The sequence below is a fragment of the Papio anubis genome, unplaced genomic scaffold (assembly GCF_008728515.1).
Source record: "Papio anubis isolate 15944 unplaced genomic scaffold, Panubis1.0 scaffold995, whole genome shotgun sequence".
Lineage (NCBI taxonomy): Eukaryota > Metazoa > Chordata > Mammalia > Primates > Cercopithecidae > Papio > Papio anubis.
In genome coordinates this window covers 1-24428 of record NW_022170207.1, presented here as the reverse complement: position 1 = coordinate 24428, position 24428 = coordinate 1, and the positions used below count along the sequence as shown (strand labels likewise).

At 39.7% G+C, this 24428-nt stretch overlaps 1 protein-coding gene across 1 annotated transcript; it reads left to right on the top strand.

The window, feature by feature from the left end:
• The first annotated feature begins 18172 nt into the window (after positions 1–18172).
• On the top strand, positions 18173–23746 carry LOC101021215 (putative C-mannosyltransferase DPY19L2P1). Its single transcript, XM_031662772.1, is given in 4 exon segments — positions 18173–18530; positions 18532–18556; positions 21424–21448; positions 23415–23746. Coding segments are annotated over 4 exon segments (480 nt in total). The 5' UTR covers positions 18173–18215; the 3' UTR covers positions 23530–23746.
• The last annotated feature ends 682 nt before the right edge of the window (positions 23747–24428 follow it).

Genomic DNA, 24428 nt, shown 5'->3' with positions numbered 1-24428 from the left:
TAAAGTGCAAATCTTGCAAAACTATCTAGTGCTTATTCATACCCTTTTCCCAAAGTTTGTAGCTCAAGGCATCTGCTATTTTAGGTAGGAAGAGGAGAAGCCCATATGATCACGGTTTTCTGGATCACTTGTCACAGTCTCATTATGCAGTTGTGCAACTGAGTTGTTTCAATCAGGCAAGGCACAGTGACCTTGACCACCCAAGTCAGGTCAAGGAAAAAGGGGCTTATTATAAACATAGACATGGAAAGAAAGCACTGAACAATGGACAGGTTCCACAATATCTCTGTGAATAGTTTCCTCCAGGCTGTGCGCTCTGCCTCCTGTCCCTCTGCTATCCTCTTATCATTTGCATGTCTCTCTACAACTGTGCCATTGTCCTTTCTCCATGAGCTGACTTCCTCCCTTTACTCACGGCTCCTGCTGTCTTATGGTTTTGAGATGGTTCATTGTGACTTATCTCATTTGAATTCTACATCATGAACTTTGGGTTTCAATGCCCATTAACTGGCTTATCTCTCAGCCATAGTGTGCCGACCAATCTATGGGCGTCCACCTCTGCCTCATCTGTTTTGGTTGGCAGGTGGAGGCCATGTGGGACCAAACGTTGGTCCATGTATCCAGGGCTATGCAGGACATTGTCCCTCAGTAGGGACTATGAGCATGGCAAGCGCATTGAAGTGGATTCATCCCAACATTAGTTTTGTTATGATGAAGGTTGGAGCTTTTCTCTCTCCTTTTCAAATAAAGGCAGGGAAGGAAGGTGGGTCTGAAAGGCAGGTGGACTCTGGGCATTACTGTGGGCACAAACTTCCCTTAGGAAGAGCCTGGTGATTTGTGAGGAAATGACCTCATTGTTAAATAGAAGAATGCATCCAGGATTCTTATTATGTCTGCTGAGAATGACCCTTCATGGACTCTGCAATCTGAAGCAGGTGGGGAGAGAGGTCCGGAAGGGCTGTTTCTCCTTTAACTCTCACCCAAGCTTGCCCAAAGGCGACCATACGACTGGCATTCATGGGCTAGTCAGAAGAGAGAAACGTAGTGCCCCTCTGTCTTATACCTGCTAAGGATGCTAAGAGCGGGTGTGTCTTGAGAAACAGTACATAGAATCTGGATGGGGAATAAAGGGAAAGATCTCTAGAGATCAAGAAAAGAGCTGCACAAAAAGAAAACACATTTTCGGTGGGGAGCTGTTTCCTTCCATGTGGCGGTGTGATTATTTTAGCCTCTGGAAAGAAGCTCCCTCACTCCTACCAGGGAAGAAAGAGGGGCTTAAGCTGCTTGGATTGAATGTGGAAAGATTTTACTGAGCATGCTCAGCTCAGCCTGGCCCCCTTTTTCGTGGGGGAAGCTGTCCCTAGGGTCAGAAGTTTCTTCTGCATCTCTGGATCACCTGAGCAGTTCACTTCCTGCCACAGGAAACCTGTCCTGCATCAGGGCTTCCAGGGATCTTCTGGGTGTATCAGGCAGGATAGGCTAACCGGTGAAATAAACAACTTGCAAACATTCCATAGCTGAACAAAAATAAATGTTTGTTTCTCACTTATGTCACTGTTCAATGAGGATTGGTGGTAAAGAAACACTCTCTATTCCATGCAGTAATGCTGAGACCTAGTGTTCTTCCATCTGGTGGCTTTGCCCTCTTCTAAGCCCTGAGAGTCCTCTTCATTCAGCTTGCAAATGAGGGGAGGGTGTGAAAGCGTGAAACACACTTGGGAAATTTTTATGGATTGTGTTAGGAGAGTGCACAGAATTTTTTTCCACATTCCATTGGCCAAAATTCAATCACATGAACAGAGTTAACCATAAGGGAGGCTGAGAAAGATATAGCGTAGCTGTGCCCAGAAGAGGGGACAAACACAGACATGGGTGAACAGTAGCTGTTAATGCCACAGTGGGGAAGACCAGTTCTAGAGTTCACTGTTAGCAGGCTTTCTTGCCTGTAGGCACAAACCACATTTGTTAGTAATAAGGGTGTTGTTTTAGTCTCTTCCCTGTTCTCCTTGTTTTATTTTATAATCTGTTTAAGATGCTCATGAGGAAAAAAGAAGTTATATTTGGATATCTCAACTCCAACATTTTGTGCATGGCCTAGGAACATTGAGAAACATAACAAAGCAGTTGAATAAGAAATTGGGATATATTTTGGACATTAATTTTCTTTGAACATTTAATTACAAGGTGAAGAGAATATGATTTTGGACTTTAACTCCTTTGGGGTTTAATATCTTTGTACATTAATCATTGAAATTAATCATTTAATCTTAATTTCAGAAAATCATGATGAGAAGGAGTTTATATTCAAATGTGGAACATCTTGTAATTGGTATTTTATTGGTGGAGTATCTTTTTTTTTCTTATTATACTTTAAGTTCTGGGATACATGTGCAGAATGTGCAGGTTTGTTACATAGGTATACACATGCCATGGTGGTTTGCTGCACCCATCAACCTGTCATCTACATTAGGTATTTCCCCTAATGCTATCCCTCCCCTAGCCCTCCACCCGCTGACAGGCCCCAGTGTGTGAGGTTCCCCTCCCTGTGTCCATGTGTTCTCATTGTTCAACTGACACTTATGAGTGAGGACGTGTGGTGTTTTGTTTTCTGTTCCTGTGTTAGTTTGCTGAGAATAATGGTTTCCAGCTTCATCTATGTCCCTGCAAAGGACATGAACTCATTCTTTTTTATGGTTGCATAGTATTCCATGGTATATATGTGCCACATTTTCTTGATCCAGTCTATCACTGATGGGCATTTGAGTTGGTTCCAAGTCTTTGCTATTGTGAACAGTGCTGCAATAAACATATGTGTGCATGTGCCTTTATAGTAGAATGATTCGTAATCCTTTGGATATATACCCAGCAATGGGATTGCGGGGTCAAATGGTATTACTGGTTCTAGATCCTTGAGGAATCGCCACACCGTCTTCCACAATGGTTGAACTAACTTACACTCCCACCAAAGTGTAAAAGCGTTCCTATTTCTCTACATTCTCTCCAGCATTTGTTGTTTCCTGGCTTTTTAATGATTGCCATTCTAACTGGCATAAGATGGTATCTCATTGTGGTTTTGATTTGCACTTCTCTAATGACCACTGATGATGACCTTTTTTCATATGTTCTTTGGCCACATAAATGTCTTCTTTCAAGAAGTGTCTGTTCATATCCTTCACCCACTTTTGATGGGTTGTTTGCTTTGTTCTTGTAAATTTGTTTAAGTTCTTCGTAGATTCTGGATATTAGCCCTTTGTCACATGGATAGACTGCAAAAATTTTCTCCCATTCTATAGGTTGCTTGCTCACTCTGATGTTAGTTTCTTTTGCTGTGCAGAAGCTCTTTAGTTTAATTAGATCCCATTTGTCAGTTCTGGCTTTTGTTGCTATTGCTTTTGGTGTTTTAGTCATGAAGTCTTTGCCCATGCCTATGTCCTAATGGTATTGCTTATGTTTTCTTCTAGGCTTTTTATGGTTTTAGGTCTTACATTGAAGTCTTTAATATATCTTGAGTTAATTTTTGTATAAGCTGTAAGGAATGGATCCACTTTCAGTTTTCTGCATATGGCTAGCCTCTTTCCCCAACACAATATATTAAATAGGGAATCATTTTCCCATTGGTTGTTTTTGTCAGGTTTGTCAAAGATCAGATGGTTGTAGATGTGTGGCATTATTTCTGAGGCCTCTGTTCTGTTCCATAGGTCTATATATCTGTTTTGGTACACAGTAACATGCTGTTTTGGTTACTGTAGCCTTGTAGTATAGTTTGAAGTCAGGTAGTGTGATGCCTCCTTGCTGGAGTATCTTAATGTTGTCATTGAATTTCACGGTAGAACATATAATGGTCTATATTTAGAGTGACCATATAATTTATCACTCAAACTAGATAGTTTTGAGAGAGAAAGGGGGCTATATTAATAATTTTGTTGAGATAACAGGCAAAAACATGAACTGTCTTGGGTGCATTGGTGTGTATGGTCACCCCAGTTATGTTGGACAATGCAGAAGGGCATACTTCGGAAAAAGAAATGGAAAAAGGAATGGATTCACAGTCTTGTAGAAATTTAATTAGTAAATTTTCTGACCCACATCAGAGCTCCCCGGGGTTGAATTTTAACTTGTCCACTGATGTTCCCAAAAGTACCTACAGAGAAGCTGTATGAGTTAGGATCCACCCAGGCAAGGAAAGGCAAGGAAAAAGAAAGAAAGGTATTTCAGATAGAGAGACTCAATGCAGGGAGCTGATCCCATGGCTATTGGACGACTGAAAGAGCAGGAAGGAGGAGTAACATAGAAGGGCTAACTGCAGAAAGCTGCTAATATTCCTAAGACTGGAGGAAAAAAAAGTAAAGGGTAGATTTATCCTAAGAGTTCAGAGGAGGCCCCAGGGCTGATGCTGGGACTCTGGGGGTGAGCGCCATGCAACTGAGGACAAATAGTGTCTGGATGCTGCTAGTAACTGAGAAGATGGCAAGGCTGGGGCTTGGAGGAAGAACTGTCCACTGCCATCCCCAACCTCCTTCACTGCAATTATGTTCTTGCTTGCTCCCAGTCTCCTGCCTATTTCCTTTTGGGACAGGAAGTCAATGATTGAGGTAGTCTGAGAAATTCGGTTTGCAAAGTACTCACCCCACCATCAAGAGAAGGGAGCAGAAAGGTGGCTTTGGAGCTAATAAACAATAGAGAAATAAAGGGCACAGGTGCAATGGTTGGCACTGGGGGAGTGCCTGTTGAAGAGGGAGCAGAATGCTCTCGCTGGAACTTCTGATCTCTGAGGATCACCACAGGCTTAAACTGAGCATGGGCTTAGGAGTTAAGTAAAGATGAGTTAATAACAAACAGTTGGGGATATTGGGGTGGGTTCTTCTTTTCCATTCCTGATGTCTTCTTTCACTGTGGAGATGTCGCATTCCCAATTCCTATTTGCCCTTCAATCACTCTGATGAAAAGGAATGGCTGAACCATGCATCATGAATTTGCAGAGAATAAACCAAGCATGTTCAGCTCTGCCTTCCCCTTCTCTTGGGAGTAGGCTGCTTACAGGAAGCTGATGTTCCCCTCTGCCCCTCCATGTGTAAACATTACCTGTGCATTCATTGAGTTAATATTTATTGGTATCTACTCAATTTTGGGTGTGGTTCTGTCCTTGGGAATACACCATTGAATAAAACAAAGATCTTTGTCTCATGGGAAATATCAACAATAAACAATAAACATAGCCAATAAGCACATCGTACAGTATGTTAAAAAGCAACACATACTACTACAAAAGAAAAATGCTGGATGGTCGGGCATCCGGATTGCTGGGCTGGCAGCTGCAGTATTAAATGATGTAGTGTGGGTGGGCCTCTCTTAGAAGGTACTATGTGGGCAAAGATCCGAGGAAAGCAAGGATGTTGGACAAGCAGATATCTGGGGGAAACATATTCTCAGAGGGGGAAGTGCTCAAGTTCATGGGGAGGTGGCTCAGAAGCTCATTCTGACAAACGTGAGTGCTGTTTGTTGCTCAAACTCAGAACCCTGGCAAATGCCATCGACTTTGAGGTGAATCTTGACTATTCTCTTCCTCAATTCAAGCAATCACCTGTCCCCAGTGTGAGTAGGGCATCAGGCTCTTGCCCCTGCAGAGGCGGGTTTAATCACCAGGTGAACCTGCTGAGGTGTTTGTTGCCTGGAACGAAGCCTCAATCAGCACTGGCTATAGTTATCACTTTCACCAGCTCTGCAAATGGATGCAAACGGTCCCTTAGCTTGCCTGCCTCACCTGCCTCAGCTTTGCATTCAAGAGAACAGTGTTACAGCAATGGCTGTCTATTGGCATAGAAAGGAGCACACTGTTTTTCTTTGAAGAAGTAGTCTTCAGTCTCCAAAGCACGGTCCAGAACTAGGATGGGAGTGGGGAGAGTGGGGAAAGAGGGGCCAACTCTGAGAATCTTGGGGGTCTGTGAGGTCAAAACTCATTTTATAACAGTACTAAAATGTTACTTGCCTTTTTCATTTTCGTTCTGTCATGTGTAGAGTGGAATTTTCCAGAGGTTACATGGCATGTTATAATGCAACAGATTAAGTGCAGAGACAGAGTAAAACACTCCTTTTTTTTTGTGCTAACTACATATTTGTGAGGACTGATTTTCCTTATATATTTCCATCAAAACAGCATATTGCAACAGATTGAATGCAGAAGATAGGAAAATCTGTCTTCTATTAAGTCAAACTTAAAGAGATTTGCATAAAGTTAAAACAATGTCACTTTTTTCACTAAATTTTGTTGAAAATGTTATTTTCATATAATAGATATTTATGTTGATACAGTGAGTTTATTATTATTTGTAAATGATTTATAAACAAATATTTTTTCATTTAAAATTTTAACATGAATGGATTATAAATATCCATGTAAATATCAATGCATACAATACACATAAGCAATCATAAAGGACTTGTTTGGTCTTTTTGAGGCCAAAATATTTAAGAATGGCTGCTCTAGAGTGCTTTGATAAGGTATCACCTCCGCATGATGGTGTCCTTACTTGTTCCAAGACATCACATCAACACATGGCCATATTTCCCAACTTGGCTCTTGTTTGGGCATTTATATACATGCATAACTACATTAGATTAAAGTCTATCTTTATGTGAAAAAAATGCATTTAATCTCTAGTGGAAAGAGGAAGAATTAGAGATGTCTTGAGTTTACCAGCAGATATCTAGATGGTTAGAAGTGATAAAGTTGGACTCTTAGGAGATAACATTCATGTTCCAGTTGGACCAGGGGAAACCACTTAGATGTAAGCAAAGGAGGCCTACACAGTTCCTGGCCGTGAGGTACTTGAGCTCTGACCCCCTGGGATGCTCTTAAGTACCAGTCCATTGAAGAGTTGCATGAGAGCCACCTGGATACATCACCTGGGTGAGTTGCTATAAATATAGATTTCCTACCCAGAACCCAGTAAGTCAGAATCTCTGAGGTTGGGGGTTCAGAAATCTGGATAAAAAATAAATTCCTTGAGTGATTCATGATACAGCCAGGTTTGAGAACATTGGATCGGCCTACTTAAAGTCTGTCAGATAATTATGATGATGTTTGAGTTACACTGTTTGCCCCAAATAGCTCTTCCAGTTGCCTACCATGGGCTCAAAGTACCAAGCTTTGGTGATTAGTTCTTTGGGGTTAGGGCAGCAGTATATCCAGTGTTCCCTATATAGAGGACGAATCCTCTCCTGAGGAATGCTGTGTTCAGCTGTGCTCTGGGGCTAACATCACCACATAGTGGGGTATCATACACTTGATATCTCCACCCTGGGGGGCAAGGAAGGGCAGAAAGAATGAGGACAAGCAGGAGGAGACTCTTTGGATGAATATTGAAGTGGGAAACCAGGAGCAAAAGCTTAAGGATTCCAGGTCCCCTCGCCAGGCAAGAAGAGAACAGAAGATGGATATTGATTTCTTCTGAAGTGACTCACAAGGCTCTGCAGAGAAGCCAAGTCGTTTCTGCAGACTTTGAAAAATATTGGCATCAATATTCCTGCTGTCACCGGATGCTAATGATAGATGATGGCTCTGAACACAGAGAAGGATCTTTCAGCCGTCTCTGCTGTTTTCTGTATGTAACTGAGACCCAGTTGATCACCTCCGTTTCTAGTCTGGCTCCCTTCTCTGCACTGCTTCCAAAATAAAGTGAACACCCTTGAACCTGCCACCTAGAGCAAAAAAGACTCTGACATCCCCTCTCTGTACATCTTTTCCCTCTCCCTGCAAATGTATTTCAGTCTGGACTCTTATAAAAAGTGATTTCCTGCTTTGCTTTAGAGTTTTATCACTGATAGGGTTTGGCTCTGTGTCCCCACCCAAATCTCATCTTGTAGCTCCCATAATTCCCACGTGTTGTGGAAGGGACCCAGTGGGAGATGACTGAATCACAGGGACGGGTCTTTCCTGTGCTGTTCTCGTGATAGTGAATGAGTCTCACGAGATCTGATGGTTTTAAAAATGGGAGTTTCTCTGCACAAGCTTGCTCTTTGCCTGCTGCCATCCACATAAAATGTGACTTGCTCCTCCTTGCCTTCTGCCATGATTGTGAAAACTCCCCAGCCATGTGGAACTGTAAGTCCAATAAACCTCTTTCTTTTGTAAATTGCCCAGTCTTCGGTATGTCTTTATCAGCAGTGTGAAAAACAGTCTAATACAATTACCTATGTGTGCACTGCCAAATATCACTTAATTTTGGCTAGTTTTGAATTTCATATAAATGAGATCATATGGTATCTTTAATGATTCTGTCTTTGACCTTTATATTATGTTTTTAAAAGTTTTTTTATGTTGCTACAAGCATATGCAGTTTCATTTTTTTTAGTTGCTATAAAGTATTCCATTGTGTGAAATATACCATAATGTATTTATCTATTCTACTACTAATGGGCATTTGTTTTGCCTCCAATTTGAAGCTCTTATAATTAGTGCTATTATGAATATTTTTTCATATGTATTGTGGTGCACATAATTCACAGTTCTGTAGGGTGTGTACTCAGTGTGGCATTTCAAGGTCACGGGAAACACAAATCCTTAGTTTTACTAGTTTAAGCCATGTAATTTTCCATAATAGTTGTACTAATTATTCTCCAGTTCACACAAGATAAGCATTTCTGATGCTCTACATCCTCACCAACATTTGATATTGTCAAAGGTTTTAAGTTATGCCAATATGCATACTTATATATCATTGTGATTTAATTTACTTTTCCTCACTTTTTAATGAGATTAAACACCTTTTCATAGGTTTGTTATCCATTTGGATAACCTCTTTTCTGAAGTTAATTCTTGCCCATTTTTCTATGTCTTCTATTGTCTTTTTAAATCTTTTTCTTACTGATTTGCAGTTTTTATATATTACAAATACTAGATCTTGGTCAGTTACATAGTTTGCAAATGTCATTTTCCATTCTATAGCTTGTCTTTTCACATTTTTAATATACTTTGTTGAACAGAAATTTCTAGTTTTAGGTAATTAAATGTATCAATATTTTCCTTCTTGAGTACAGTGGTTTTGTGTTTTGTTTAAGAGCTCTTTCCTTCCCCTGAAATCTTTAAGGATATTCCCTCATATTATTTTTTCGATGTTGTATTGTCTTGTGAATTTAGGTCTATAATCCACCTGGAACCAATCTGACATACAATCCAGTAGGTTTTCATTTAAATTTTCTCCCATATAAATGTCCAGTTTTTTATATAATTGAAAAGAACACCCTTTCCTTACTGCTTTGCAATGTTACCTCTGAAACAAGTCGAGTTTACCTATATGTGGGCACCTTTCCCTGGACTCCTTTTCTATTCCATTTGCAAAGTTGTCTACTTTACCGCCCATACCATAGCTTTCATTATTATTCTTTCATGATAAGTTTGATATGTGGTCAGTTAAACTCTCCCATTTTTGAGTCAACAGTGTCGCGGCTATTCTTGGCCCTTTGCATTTCCATATAAATTTTAGAATAGCTTATCAAGTTCGACCAAATTCCTCTTGGGGCTTTGGCATTCTACTGAATCTTCAGAGATCAATTTGAAAATTCATCATCTTAAGATATTCAGTTTCCAAACAATAGTCATGATATATTTCTGCATTTCATTAGTTTTTAGAATATATCTCAATAGTATTATAATTTCTCCGCAGAGATTTACATACCTTTTACAAATTTACTCCTACGAATTTCGTTTTTTAAGGCTATTGTAATTAATGAATGCAGGAGCTCATGGAACTTTACCCTAAAATATGGCTTCATGGTATTGTAATGAGTATTTTGAATTAAAGGCCCTTAGAGATCAACAGATGCTAGAAGAGATTTTTCCCCCCATCTACATAAAGACTGGACCAGTTTTCAGTTCTCTTACCAGGGAGAACAATTGTTTCTCCTCTCCCTCCTCCTGCCTCTCAATCCTGAAGTTTCCTTATCTGCCTAATTCTAAACTTACCAAAGAAGAAAACAATGACTTCCGGTCCCTTCCCTGAGTTTTCATTAACTGAACCATATCACAAGAAGGAAGACTAAAGTCTATCAACAAACCTGGGCAGATTTTTGTCACAAACAAAAGTCTGTTCTGTGAGCCCAACAGACTCTGTCCAGGACCATTGTTTTCTTCAAGCCCACCAAATTCCTAAAAATCACTTATTATTCCCCTAAAATCATCCACACTTCCCCATCTCTCTTTCCCCTAAGAAGGCGGCTCTACAAGCATCTGCACCCATTGAAGTATTGGTCAATCACTCTGATTTTCCCCGTGTGCATAGGAGTAATAAATTCGTGTGCTTTTTCTCTTATTTATCTGCCTTTTTATGACTTGATTTTTCAGTGAAGCCTCCAAGGGCAAAAAGGAAGCTTTCCCTTCATTGCTACAAAACTTTAAAAATTAAATTTTTTATTTATTGCTGTTATGTAGAAAAATATTGATTTTTATATCCTGCAACCTTATTAAACTTTCTGATTAATTCTAATAATTTATCTGTATATTATTTTGGATATTCAGCTATATATTTATATCTATAATGTCAGTTTTTATTATTCATTTGGAATCCATATACTTTTTATCTTATTTTTTTTTCTTGTTTTACTGCATTAGCTAGGATCTCTTACAACATTGAATAGAAGTGATGATGGTGGCATTCTTCACTCATTCTTTATTTCAAAAGGAACATCTTCAAAGCTTCACCATTAAGTATAGGTTTCCTGTAGCTTTCTTGCAGATAAACTTTAAGGTTTAAGAAATTGTCTTCTATCCCAAGTTTGTGAAAATCTTTTAGCATAATTGGAGGTAAAAAAAATTTATCAAACATTTTTTCTGCATCTGTTAATATATTGTTTTATCCTATAATCTATTAATATAATGAGTTCAGTGATTTTCTAATAGTAAGCCAACATTGCATTCCTGGAATGAAACTAGTTTTGTCATGTATGTTAGCCTTGTTATGTTTTGCTGGATTTGATTGGTAATTTTTGTTTTTGGAATTTTTACATGTATTTTTATGGCAAAATTGACTTGCAATTTTTTTCTTATAATGCCTTTGTAGATTTTGGTATTGAAGTTTCTTTAGCCTTATAAATAATCTGAAAAGTCACACTTTTTCTATTTTACTGAAGACTATAAAATTGGTATTGCTTTGTCCTTAAATTTTGGTAGAGCTCACCAATGAAGACATTCTCTTTCTTTAGCAGTTATGCTACTATTCTGATTTTGTTTCTTCTTGGGTCAATTACATGTTTTCCCATTTATCTATATTTTCAATTTGTTTTGATATAAGCTGGATCATAATATCCTTTTATTATCTTTTGATTGACTCCAGGATCTATAGTGATATCCTTTAAAAAATAATGTTTATTTGTGCCTTCTCTCTTTTTCTTCCTTTGATCAGTCTCATCAGAGGTTTATTAATTTAATTTTTTTCAAGAACAAAATTTGATCTTTGTTGAGGCTTTTTATTATGTTTATTTCTTATTTCTTATTCTTATTATTTTATTCTTTCTACTTCCCTTGAGTTTAATTTGGAAAATTTTTCTAACTTCATTAGATAGATAATTTGTTTATTGATTTTTAATCCTTCTCTTTTTTCTTTAAGTATTGTTTTACTTGTATCCCATACATTTAATACATAATATTTTCATTAGCATTCAGTACAATTGTTTTCTAATTTTCATATACTTTCTTCTTTGACAATAAGTTATTTAGAAGTATATTTCCTAATTTCCAAACCTATCAGAATTTCTAATCATCCTCTTACTCTTGAGTTCTAGCATAATTATAGCGTGATCAGAAAAACCAGACTATATGAATTCAATCTCGTGAAAGTGTTGAAGCTTGTTTTATGGCCTGGCGTGTGGTCAACTTTGGTAACTGCTTCATATGTGTTTGAAAAAAATGTCTATTTGGGGGTGGTAAGGTAAAGTGCTCTACCTGTGTTATTCATGTTGTTTAAATTATTCAGATCATTCCTGATTTTTGTCTGCTTTAATTACTGGTATTAAGTGTGATAAAATTCCCCATTATGGTTGCGAATTTTTCTATTTGTTTTATAGTTCCGACAACTTTTAAAAGTATATATTTTGAGGCCATGTTTTTAAATGCATGGAAATTTAGAATTATTACTTCATCTTATTAAACTAAAATGTTCATCGTTACGAATTGTCCCTGTTTAACTCTACTAATACTTTTTGCCTTAAAGTGTATTTAGTCTTTATTAATATAGCCTAACCAGCTTTCTTTTAGCTATAGTTTCCACGGAATACCTGGATCCATTCTTTGATTTTCAAACTTTCTGTATCCTTATGTTTTAGGCATGTCTTTTGTAAACAACAGTTATTTATTTTTTTAAAAATCAGTCTGATAGTCTTTGATTGTTAACTGGGGCATTTAATCTCTTTGCACTTATAATTACTAATAAGTTTGGATAAAAAAATCCACCATCTTCCTATGTGTTTTCTGTTTATTCCAGCTGTTTTATGTCCCTGTTTCTCTCTTTTCTTGCTTTCTTTCAAATTGTTTGAGTGACTTGTCACTCAGCTTTTCTTCTCTTTTAGTCTGAAAGATTATATGTTTGCATTTCTATTATTTTAGTGATGACCCTGAAATTGTAACATGCATTCTTGGTGCATCAATGACTAATCTTAATCCACATTTTGCATGCAAGACAATTAAGGAACTTGAAACTATTTAACTACATTTAGTCACCTCTTGATTTCTATGCTATTGTTGTGTGTAAGAATTTTTTTTTTTTCAGGTAGAGTTTCCCACTTGTTGCCCAGGCTGGAGTTCAATGGTGCGATCTCAGCTCACTGCAACCTTCTCCTCCCTGGTTTAAGTGATTCTCCTGCCTCAGCCTCCCAAGTAGCCCGCCACCATACCCGGCTAATTTTTGTATTTTTAGTAGAGACGGGGTTTCACCATGTTGGCCAGGCTGATCTCGAACTCCTGACCTCAGGTGATCCACCCTCCTCGGCCTCCCAAAGTGCTGGGATTACAGGCATGAGCCACCATGCATGGCCATGTAAAAATATTAATATTGAATCACCTCCTTGGAACAGCTTTGGAGTCTCTGAGCAATCTGAAAACCATGAAACCAGATGATATAAGACTCCATCCACTTTAACATTCTGTAAGCCTGGAATTGCACTTTTAAAATGTTAACTGGACCAGCCCTGTTGTGGACAATGTATTCTTAAAATGCAATTGTAAAGAAATGAGGCATGGGTTTTTCATGTTTCCAAAAACACAGAGATTGGCACCTAAACAGTTACAGCCGTCTCCCTTCAATTAAATGCAATTGGAAAGCTTCAGGGAACACTAGTCGATCTGCATATAAGATGAGGTATGTTCAAATGATGATGAAAAAATTGGAGTTAGCAGCAGGTCTGTAGCTCACCTAAGACAATTCTAGAAGAGTAGAATCACTTTATTTCCTGTTAAATGTCTTTTTGTTCTACCTTTTTTCTCTCAGACCCAGGCTTGTGGCCTTTTCTGATTGACACAGCAAGTTGGTGTCTTTTCACTGTCTCCTTGATGAAGCACCTGCATGCAATATGAATTTAAAGAGGCTCTGTAAAGTAATTCAACAGCAGCAAATATGCTACTTAGAAATGAGTCAATCCAAGATATGTAAATCCAAGAAAAGTTTTAGACTGAAGCAGTGGTTTTATAAAATACACATGTCCAAAGACACTTTTTTTAGTGGAGGCAACTTGCTGAAGAAGAATTTGAAAGGATCTTTTAACATTTATAAACAGACCAATTTGAAATTACTTAGAAAATAAGTAGGCTCCAAGAAGAACATACCTATGGCTATCCCATTTTTTGAAGACAAAAATGGAGTTACAAAATTAAACAAAGGATGTATTTCATGTTTGAATTTGTAGAAAAAGTCTTAGAGCTGGCCGGGCGCGGTGGCTCACGCCTGTAATCCCAGCACTTTGGGAGGCCGAGGCGGGCGGATCACAAGGTCAGGAGATCGAGACCACAGTGAAACCCCGTCTCTACTAAAAATACAAAAAATTAGCCGGGCGCGGTGGTGGGCGCCTGTAGTCCCAGCTACTCAGGAGGCTGAGGCAGGAGAATGGCGTAAGCCCGGGAGGCGGAGCTTGCAGTGAGCCGAGATCGCGCCACTGCACTCCAGCCTGGGCGACAGAGCGAGACTCCGTCTCAAAAAAAAAAAAAAAGAAAAAGTCTTAGAGCTGGATAATGAAAATAAATAAAATTACAAATAAAATAACTATGAGATCCTAAGAATTTTGCCACCATCTTTGGGAATAACTAATGTTGATAAACTAAGAGACTAATACTTTGGTGCCAATTCCAACTCCTTGCACTGTACAAAGGGGGAAAAGTATCTTAATGCACAAGAAATTATGAGACAGCACAAGTAAAAACCAATCTTTTATGCGGAAAGTTTCAATTAAAGTGAAATTCATATTTTAAATTACCAAATTATAAGTGGAAACGTTTGTAATGTTTTCAAAATGGTCTTCACTGAACTATCTCTATCTAGCCTGGAGGCTAGAGATGGAACTTAACTATCCACTTAAATTTATATCTATGTATTTGTGCAAAGCTAAAACTTTAAATCTAATAAATTATCTGAATCAATTAAAACGAAGTCATTATTATTTGGAAAACTAAATATTGACCATGATGAATATCTTAATTATTTTTATATATGAAATGGGCAATGTAATTTTTATGTGGGGTTACATTTGGAATTTTCCTACATTTCATATTTAGTAAGTGGATTTATTATAAGAACAGTGATTTTTTTAAAGAATGAATTTAATAAGTGAAAGTTTTGAAATTTTGATTTACAGATCATTATTGCCATCTGCTGTTTTCATAGTTTAACTGCATTTTCCCCCCCAATTGCTTTACTAAAAGACAAAGGAAAAACTGAAGCAAGTTTTAGATATCCATAACTGGATTAGAGATCTCTATGTAAGACAAATAATTTGCAGCCAGGTGCAGTGGCTCATGCCTGTAATCCCAATACTTTGAGAAGCAGATGCGGCAGGAGTGCTTGAGGCTAGGAGTTTTAGACCAGCCTGGGCAACATACTGATACCCCATCTCTGCAAAAATAAACAAATTAGCTGTGTGTGGTGGCCTGCACCTGTAGTCCAAGCCCTTCAGGAGGCTGAGGCAGGAGGATCTCTTAAGCCCAGGAGTTCAAGGTTGCAGTGAACACCATTACACTTTAGCCTGTGTGACAGAGTGAGACCCTATCTTGAGAACAACAACAACAAAAAGCTAAATCATGAGGCATCTCTGTTTCAAAGATGATAAGATAATGCAAGAACATATTGCATCATACCTAATTATAATGTGCTATTTTAATTGTCAGTTCATCATAGATTAAAGTATCAGGCTAACTGCTTTAAATTATTGTCATTAGTTAGTATACAGCTAAAATGTGACTCAAATAACCATTCAAAATAATGAGGTCAAAATAAGTGACCACTGTTAGAGAGGCTGTAAAAAGATGAAAACATCCATCATTCTATTTAACCGCACATAAAACTAAGTGTCAGGATTTCCCTCTTAACACAAATCTACTCCTCTCCTTAGTAGGAGTAGATACGTAATTATTTAGGCAACTATCTCTCAGTTAACTAATGAATCTAAAACATGTATTACTGTTCAATAATTACTAACATATCACTTGGTGACAAAGAAACCAAGTAAGCAAAATATTAATTGGAAGTATTGTCAAAAATAGCAATTACTTTTGCACCAACCTAAAAATACTCACTAGTGCGCTATAGGATGGCCAGTCTAGAACATAATAAAGGAACATTTGTTTAAGCATGCGCTGTGTTTTTGATGCTTTACAAGCATTAATTCATTCGATCATACCTTCAGGAAGACAAATATAACCTTCTTCATTTTTCAGATGAGGAAATTAATCCTAGAGTGGCTAAATTACTAGCTCAAGGTCATAAATTGGTAATCTTCCTATATGAGTCCCCTGTGTAAAAGATTTAGAGCAGCACGTGGCACACAGTTAATTTTATGTGTTTACTAAACATATAAATCATAAAATATATCCTGCTTCTTTTTTCCTTTAACACTATATCATGACTATTTTCCTATATCATTAAATATCCATGCAAAATGACTTTAGTGGCTGTAATACTTCACTATATGAATGTTTCATAACTGAGTGTTTGACATTGAGGCCATTTCTATTTTTTCAACGATATAAATAATAGCACAATGAACATTCTTATAAAAAGATTACTTTTTTAAATGATAAAAATGACCAGATTTGTACTTTCAGGGAGCTAGACCATGGGTAAGAGCATTTTGTATCCACCAGGACACCAAAAGAGATGCAAAAGGCAATTGGAAACTCAGAAAAACAAACAGACCAAAAAGAAAAACAATCCTCCACTTTATTGGCTGTTAAAATTTGGGCAAATAACTACATCCCTGATGCTTGATTTTAAAATAATGCATATAGTTATTGCATGAATTGAGAAAACATTTTGAGCACCAAACACAATGCCAGGAATGTAGAAATGCTCCCTTGAAAAATCTCCCAAAACAAAATATGAACAGTAATAGCACTTACTGAATTTAAATAGTGACAAGATAAATAGTACTGTCAGTAAGTGCTCTAGACCTTCAGAAAAAGCATAGTGGCGGGCAGTGAACAGGGCTTGGAAGGTGATAGCATTCAGATGGGGCGGGGAGAAAGAGGATCTTTAAAGCCAAGGGGTGACTTTTCCGTGAGTAAAGGAATTCAGCAGTTATGGTGTCTCAAGCTGTGGACCTCACCACAAGAATGGCTGGGATGGAAGATTTGTGCCGAGAAAGTCAAAATTAAAAGAGTTGAAAATGTATATGGGGCAATTATTGAAGGCATTGGTGAGCAAGCCTAGGACTTGATTGTGGGATATGGGGAGCCATGAACATTTTGTGCTGTGTTGCATCAGGAAAATTAACCTGACCACGATGAGCCATGATTTAGACGGGTCAGTTGGGACATGGGAGTTCAATTCGATCCATCACCAAACAGATGGGAAGTGAGCGGTGTAGACCAGCATGGGAGCCGTGACAGAGGACACGGGGAAATGTCAGCCCGGTCCCAGTGCGTCTGTGCCAGCCGCTTTGGCCTCCTGTGGGGCTGCGCGGTGACTGGGGCTAAGCGCTCCCCTCTCAGTTGGTCCTGGCTGGTGCTGAAAATGCTTGGGCACACCGCTCCTAGGGCTGACGACCTCGGAACCTTACTGGAAAAGCATTTTGCTTTAAGATTCAGTAAACGCTGTCCCGTGCCAAGGAATTGGCGTAACCTGAGGCGCTCTGGGGTCAGACCCACCGGACTCAGGCCGGCTCTGCCACGTGTTGTCCACCAGTCTCGGCGCGTTCCCTCAGCGTTGGTAACGCACTGACTGTCCGATACCTCCGCGATCGTAGGAGAGCAGAGACGTTCCTAATGCCTGGTACACCACGGGCGGGCCCGCTGGCTTCCTAACTTACACTTCTACAGTCATTTCTTGCAGCTGAGATCTTCCCTTTAATACCTCGTTAATTAACGTGTAACCTTTTGGTTAAAAATGTCAAGCTAAAGACTAAACCAGGAATGAAGCCACGGGAAATTCTTCGAGACTTGGTCGCCAGCAAGGTTATGGCCCGAAGCGGTGCAGGGGCGGCACGCGGGGAAGCGACTGGCAGAGCTGTGCGCACACGGGGTGCTGCGGGCGCTGGGCAGTGTGGAGAGGCTGCGTGGAGCTGCGCTCGGGGAGTTAGGGGACAGGGGGCTGCACTCCCAGTGAAGCGCGTGAAGAGGCAGTGATTGGTTCTGCGCCGGGGGGCTGGCAGCGTGTGGGGAGCTGTACAAGGGCTGCGCGCAAGGTGGCGACTGCGTGCGGGCAGGGGACTGGGCTGCGGGCTGCAGGCTGGGGAGGGTGTGGTGGGCTGTACGTGGGGCTGCCTGCCCAAGGCTGCACGCTCCGGGGAAGCGCGGAGGCGGGGTTGCTGCGCGCGCGCTGGGGGAGCGTGGGCGGGACACAGGGACTGCCCGCGCGAATGAGCTTCGACCGCACGCGCCCCACCCCACATTTCACGAGAGTCGCCGCTGGCGACCGGGAGATCCCGCAACGGCTGGGACAAGTCCACGTTGAGGCTGCCAGGCGAGTCAGCGACCGCTCCACCAGGAGTTATTTGATGAAGTGACCCAGCTCCACCCAGGGATTATGAGAAAACAAGGAGTAAGCTCAAAGCCGCTACAATCTTCCCGCCCCAGCCAGCCTAAGCGGCGGCGCGGGGGCCCTCCCCGGGAGCCGGAGGTGGAGGGAGGAGGTGGGAAGGTCGGCCTTGTCTGGCAGGGAACCTGCCAAGGGGGCACCAGGAGGGTCCTCCCCACGGAGGATCCGAAATCTGAGAAAAGAGCAAAAGGCTTTTGGTTGGAGGTGATGGCCAAGAACCTTCTTCTCGGCCCCTTCCAGTTCGTCCATATTTCCTGGCGCAGCTCCAGGGAAAAGGTGCACGAACTGCAGGCGCAGCGGTTCTCCCACCAGGACCACTCTCGGCATCGGTGAGGAGAGGCAGGGGAGAGCCCTAGAGGAGCCGCATGGCACCTGTTGAGTCTTGAAGTCAGTTTAACAAGCAAGGGTTTGTAGGTGCCTAGTAGTAAATAATGGCAAAGGTCCAGTAGAAATAAGTTAGTCAAAGGAATCTTGTCACTGAACCAGGGGAGGAGAGAGATGGGGGAGTATATTGGTTGAAGGGCTGTCAGATACTTAGAGTGTTTTAAAAGGTCTAGAGTTTTATTTATTTATTTATTTATTTATTTATTTATTTATTTATTTATTTATTTTTGAGACGGAGTCTGGCTCTGTCGCCAGGCTGGAGTGCAGTGGCCGGATCTCAGCTCATTTTAGCTCCACCTCCCGGGTTTATGCCATTCTCCTGCCTCAGCCTCCCGGTAGCTGGGACTACAGGCTCCCGCCACCTCGCCGACGCTAGTTTTTGTATTTTTTAGTAGAGGCACGAGGTTTCACAGTGTTAGCCAGGATGGTCTGGATCTCCCTGACCTCGTGATCTACCCGTCTCGGCCTCCCAAAGATGCTGGGATTACAGGCTTGAGCCACCCAGCGCCAGCCAGGTCTAGGAGTTTAAAGACTGAGGGGGGAAGGATTAAGGAAGGATGAGATTAAAAGATTCCAAGAGAGGAAATAATTAGTGGGTAAGGCTTTGGAATATTTGGGAGGGTAGAATTAAAGGCACAACTCTGAGAAGCTAACTGTGGAAAAGAGGAGAGAGAATTCCTTTTCTGAGATGGCAGGGAGTAGAAAAGCGCGGATTACTATACAGAGAAATGTTAAAGTGGAGATAAAAGAAGTTGAGAGTGCTGGCGTCTAATAGTCTATTTCAGTGAAGTATGAGGCTGAGTCACCTTCAGAGGTGAGATTGATAGGATGCCCGGGTCCAGGGGACATGCTTCTGTCACAGCTTGGAAAGGGCATGCGATAAGCCCTTCAAGCATTTAGAATGCTGGCATCACTACACCGTACCTTTTTTTTTTTTCAGATGTGGTATGTGGGTTAAGGGAGGGAGTGAGAGACACAGAAAGATTTTGAGCATCTTTGGAAAGCTGGATGAATTTGGTAGTATATTTGACCTTTTCCTTATATATCATCTGAAGAGTTTTTGCCAGTGTATATAATTGTTAGGAGAATTAGAAATAGGATATAAATATAGTTGAATAGGATAGTCTCTGTGTATTTTAAAATCAATGAAGCCTAATAAACAGTTAATGAGCATCTTTACAACCATTTAAAATTTTCAATCTTTTAAAAATTATAGCAACCCCACTTGCAGACAGTCCAAAAATACACCATGGGCCATACTTTGCCTATCCTGATATAAAACAAGTAAATCTGAGAAGTATTTAAGATAAACCCAGGACAGTTAGTAATATAGGAAAAGATCTGGATAAACATGGTTGAGAATTTCAACATTGCAATTTTTAAATTTTTTAAAATTTAATTTCTTCAATAATTATTGAATGAATTTGCATTTATTTTGTTAGCCAAGTGGAGTAATTTTTGAATTTTTAAGAGGCTACTATTGGTGGTTTATAAGATGACTTGCCAAGTATATTTGGGATCACCATAAGAAATACCATTAAAAAATCTCAGAGGGGAGGTAGGACTTCTGGAATAGCCAAGGAAATGCACTCCTCTATGAGGACAATGAAAATACTTGGAAAATTTTCTTTTTTTTTTTTTTTTTTTTTTTTTTTTGGTGAGTCTGCTCTTTAGAAGCCTGGGCTGGAGTGCAGTGGGCAGCGATCTCGGCTCACTGCAAGCTCCGCCCGGCTGCTCCGGGTTCCTTGTTCTGCCTCAGCCTCCCGAGTAGCTGGGACTGGCGCCGCCACCGCGCCCGGCTAATTTTTGTATTTTTAGTAGAGGCGGGGTTTCACTGTGTTAGCCAGGATGGTCGATCTCCTGACCTCGTGATCCGCCCGTCTCGGCTCCCAAAGTGGGGATTCCTAGGCTTGAGCCACGGCATGGCCGGAGAAAATTTTTCAAAATCATTTTCTTCAAAAACTTTGGAAATTAAGCAAAGGGTTTACAACAATCTGAAGGGCATTAATTCAAGAAAAGCTGCTGAGACCTCTGTAGGAACGGGGTTTGTGGTGTTTTGTTGGCATTCTATTCCCCACTCTTCTCTCTCCAGCTCCATGGTATCCTTGAAAACAAGCAATTTCCCAACCAAGCAGGCACAGGCTGCATTTGCAGCTCCTGTAAAAGCTCCATACCCAGAGCGGTGTCTCCAACTCCCCTGGTGAGTCTTGCATTGTACATGAGTGGCTGGCACCGGGCTGACTCAGGTCAGTCTCCTAGGCCATCTAGTAGCTCCTAGGTCTGGGCGCTTGCAAAGAGCTTGCAGTTCATCAAGGGTTGAGTTGCACAATGAGGCTTTTAGATGTGCTGCTGAGGAAGTGATTGCCTATATTTAATCGTCTTTTGATGAATGCTAGGAAACTTGATCACAAGTGGCTCCTCCTGGTTAAGAACTAATTGAAGCATACTGGCCATATATTTACTTCTTTTAAAATTTCATATAAAGGAATAGAAATATGTACTTTGATAAAACCAACAAAAAGGTCGCAATCTTCCCATAATTCCATCACTCTTGCAGTGCCTGGAAGTAAAAAAAACCCTCTCAAGTCTTTCCCTTTGCTTGTCAAGCCCTGCTGCAAACAGGTAAGCTCTGTTCAGAATTTACTTTGTGTCCTGGATTTTTTCCTATGCTCATAGAGACAGGATTAGCTGGCCATCTTGCTTTGTGTGCTATCTTTCTAGACATGTAAAATAATACATTTGAAATACTTGTTGTAAAGTTATTTTATAATAAAGCAACTTTTAATAACTTTCCTTTTTTTCTTTTTTCTAGCTGTCTTTGTGGCAATTTTACATTGGTAAGATTTAGTTTCAGTTTGAAATTTTTAAAAACATTTGAATTAAAAATTGTCATCACTGTTTGCATACATTAAACAATAACTTCTGGCTATATTTGTAGAACGTCTTTATGTGCGCCAATTTATACATATATTTTGCTTTTTTACAAACCTAATATGTGAAACAGTATTTACAAAATAGATGCATTAGGGGAATAGTAACTTATGAATTAAAATATTTTTGCTTTACCAAATAATTCACCACGTTTCTTTAAATATCTAGCTTTTCTAGTGTATTTTGCATGTGTAGTTCATTTAAAACCCTCCTTTGTTTTATGGTAATTATATGTTGCTAGTGAAATCACTTTTTTTTTTTTTTTGAGACAGAGTCTTGCTCTGTCTCCCAGACTGGCGTGCAGTGGCGCGATCTTGACTCACTGCAACCTCTGCCTCCCAGGCTCAAGTGATTCTCGTGCCTCAGCCTTTCAAATAGCTGGGATTACGGGTGTGCACCACCACACCCAGCCAATTTGTTGTATTTTTAGTGGAGACGAGGTTTCACCATGTTGGCCAGGCTGGTGTCAAACTCCTGGCCTCAAATGATCCACCTGCCTTGGCCTCCCAAAGTATTGGGATTACAGGCATGAGCCAGCCCACCCAGCCAGTGAAATAACTTTGGTGATAAAGTTTAGTAAACACCTGCCAATTGGAAATCAGGTAAAAAAGAAGATAAAGGTTCGGCAGTGGTTATACAGAGTTAAATGGCTTTGAGTCTTTCAGTATGCAAGCCTGTGTACATTATTTTACAAAAGTGTTTATAAAAATTTGTAAAATAATACTTCCCTCTGGAATATTTTATTTTTACCTGGGCTCAGCGATTTCTACCCTTGGGAGGTATGAGATTTGCCCCTGTGTTCTGTTGACACAGTGCTGCTCTAGATATTTAGTCTGCAGGGAGATTTTGATGTTAGAACTGAGGCTGCAATGGTAGGGAATATTTCTGCAGTTTTTGGTACCCTGGCATATGTCCTACATGTAAAGAAGGGTTAGTGGAAAACAGGGTTAATATATGGAACTTTGCTTTATTTTCAACTTCACTGGAAACTCATGACTACATAAGTTAGCTGTAGCACGATTATTGACCGCAGCTAATTTTGTTTATCACATATGCTCCTTTCTTCACTGCCTACAGCTGTTGATTCACTACTAAAATGTCTTCAAGCACACACCTGCATTCTTTGGCACTTGAAAGTTGATCCCTTATGTGATATTATACTTATTGTAAGTCTGCTTTGATTTAAAGTAATTTTATTCATAATTATATTCCGAACCCTTTTCAACACTTATGGAGGTATTTCCCAAGGCTGGTATATTAGAATCACTTGAAACTTAAAAAACAAACAATAACCTGCCTCTGTTCTTATTTAGAGGCCTGGGATGGAAGGAAGGGTGAAAAAAACCACAAGAATTTTAGTTATACAATTAAGTTTTTTTTTTTTTTTCCTTGAGACAGAGTCTCACTCTGTCGCCCAGGCTGGAGTGCAGTGGCATGATCTCTGCTCACTGCAACCTTTGCCCCCTGGGTTCAAGCAATTCTCCTGCCTCAGCCTCCCTAGCAGCCAGGATTACAGACATACACTACCATGGCTGGCTAATTTTTGTATTTTTGGTAGAGGCAGGGTTTCACCATGTTGGCCAGGCTGGTGTCGAACTCCTCACCTCAAGTGATCTGCCCGCCTCGGGCTCTGAAAGTGCTGGGATTACAGGCATGAGCCGACACACCCGGCCACAATTAAGTTTAAAAACCACTGAGTTAAGGAATTTCAGGTGTGTGCCATACTGGATTATAAATGCCTAAAAACATGCAAATTATAAAAATAATATTATAACAATTTATTGTTTTCTTTTGTATGGCTTTCTTATCACTTATTTTAATGTTGGTTTTGAAACTTGTTCTATTGTAATATGATACTTCATTTTTTTCTAGGTTACATTTAGTAACACTTTTTGAAAATGATCGTCATTTCTCTCACCTCTCATCTTTGGAACGGGAGATGAGTTTTCGCACTGAAATGGTTAGGTTTCTTTTTCTAACGAATTAATTTGTGGTTTAAGAATAGCGAGACTATGAGGTAGAAATGTATTAGGCATTGAAACGAACTTTTGGTGAACTGCACTGTTTCATAAGCTATAACCCAGGTTTATTATTTAAATAGTAAAGTGTTTGAGATTATTTTTCTGTTACTTATTTCATTATCTCTCACTCTTTCCTAATGCAGACTTCTTTTTAAGATAATAAAGATGAATTATAATAGGTGAGGAAGGAGGACAAAGGAAACACTGAGGAAGTGATAAAGGGGAATGAAATGAGATGCTGTCAGAAATTGCTTTCTCTTTGGCTACAGTTGGGAGATCCTATGTTTCACCTGGGTCTTTTAATGATGATGATTATTATTTGGCTCTCTTTTGGTTTCAAGATAATCTCTTTTAAGAGATAACTTTTGATATAATTTTTAAATAATTTTCTTTTTTTCGATACTTAATCTTTAAAATGGAGTTTTCTGCCATACACATCTCACGTAATTATTGTGAGGAGTAAGTGGGATAGCGAATGCCAAAATTGCACAATTTTACATTTAGAAGACACCACAACCGTCCATCTTCCAGATCTGCTTGCAGCTGGTCGGGGGCCTAGTGAAGCATTGAAACTGGTTCTCCTCACTCTGGCCATTGCTTTTTGTTTAAATTATGGTAAAATTTAGATTTAAATTTGTAATAAAAAATTTCAATATTTATAATTTCAGCATACATCTCAGTGACATTAAGTACATTCATATTGTCTTGCAGCTATTACCACTGTCCACATCCAGAACTTTTTGCTATCCCAAACAGAAACTCTACCCACTAAACACTAATCACACCCAACTCTATTTTCTGTCTCTATGAATTTGCCTATGCTAGGCCCCTCAGTCACTGCTTTTTAATTTTCATCCCTATATTG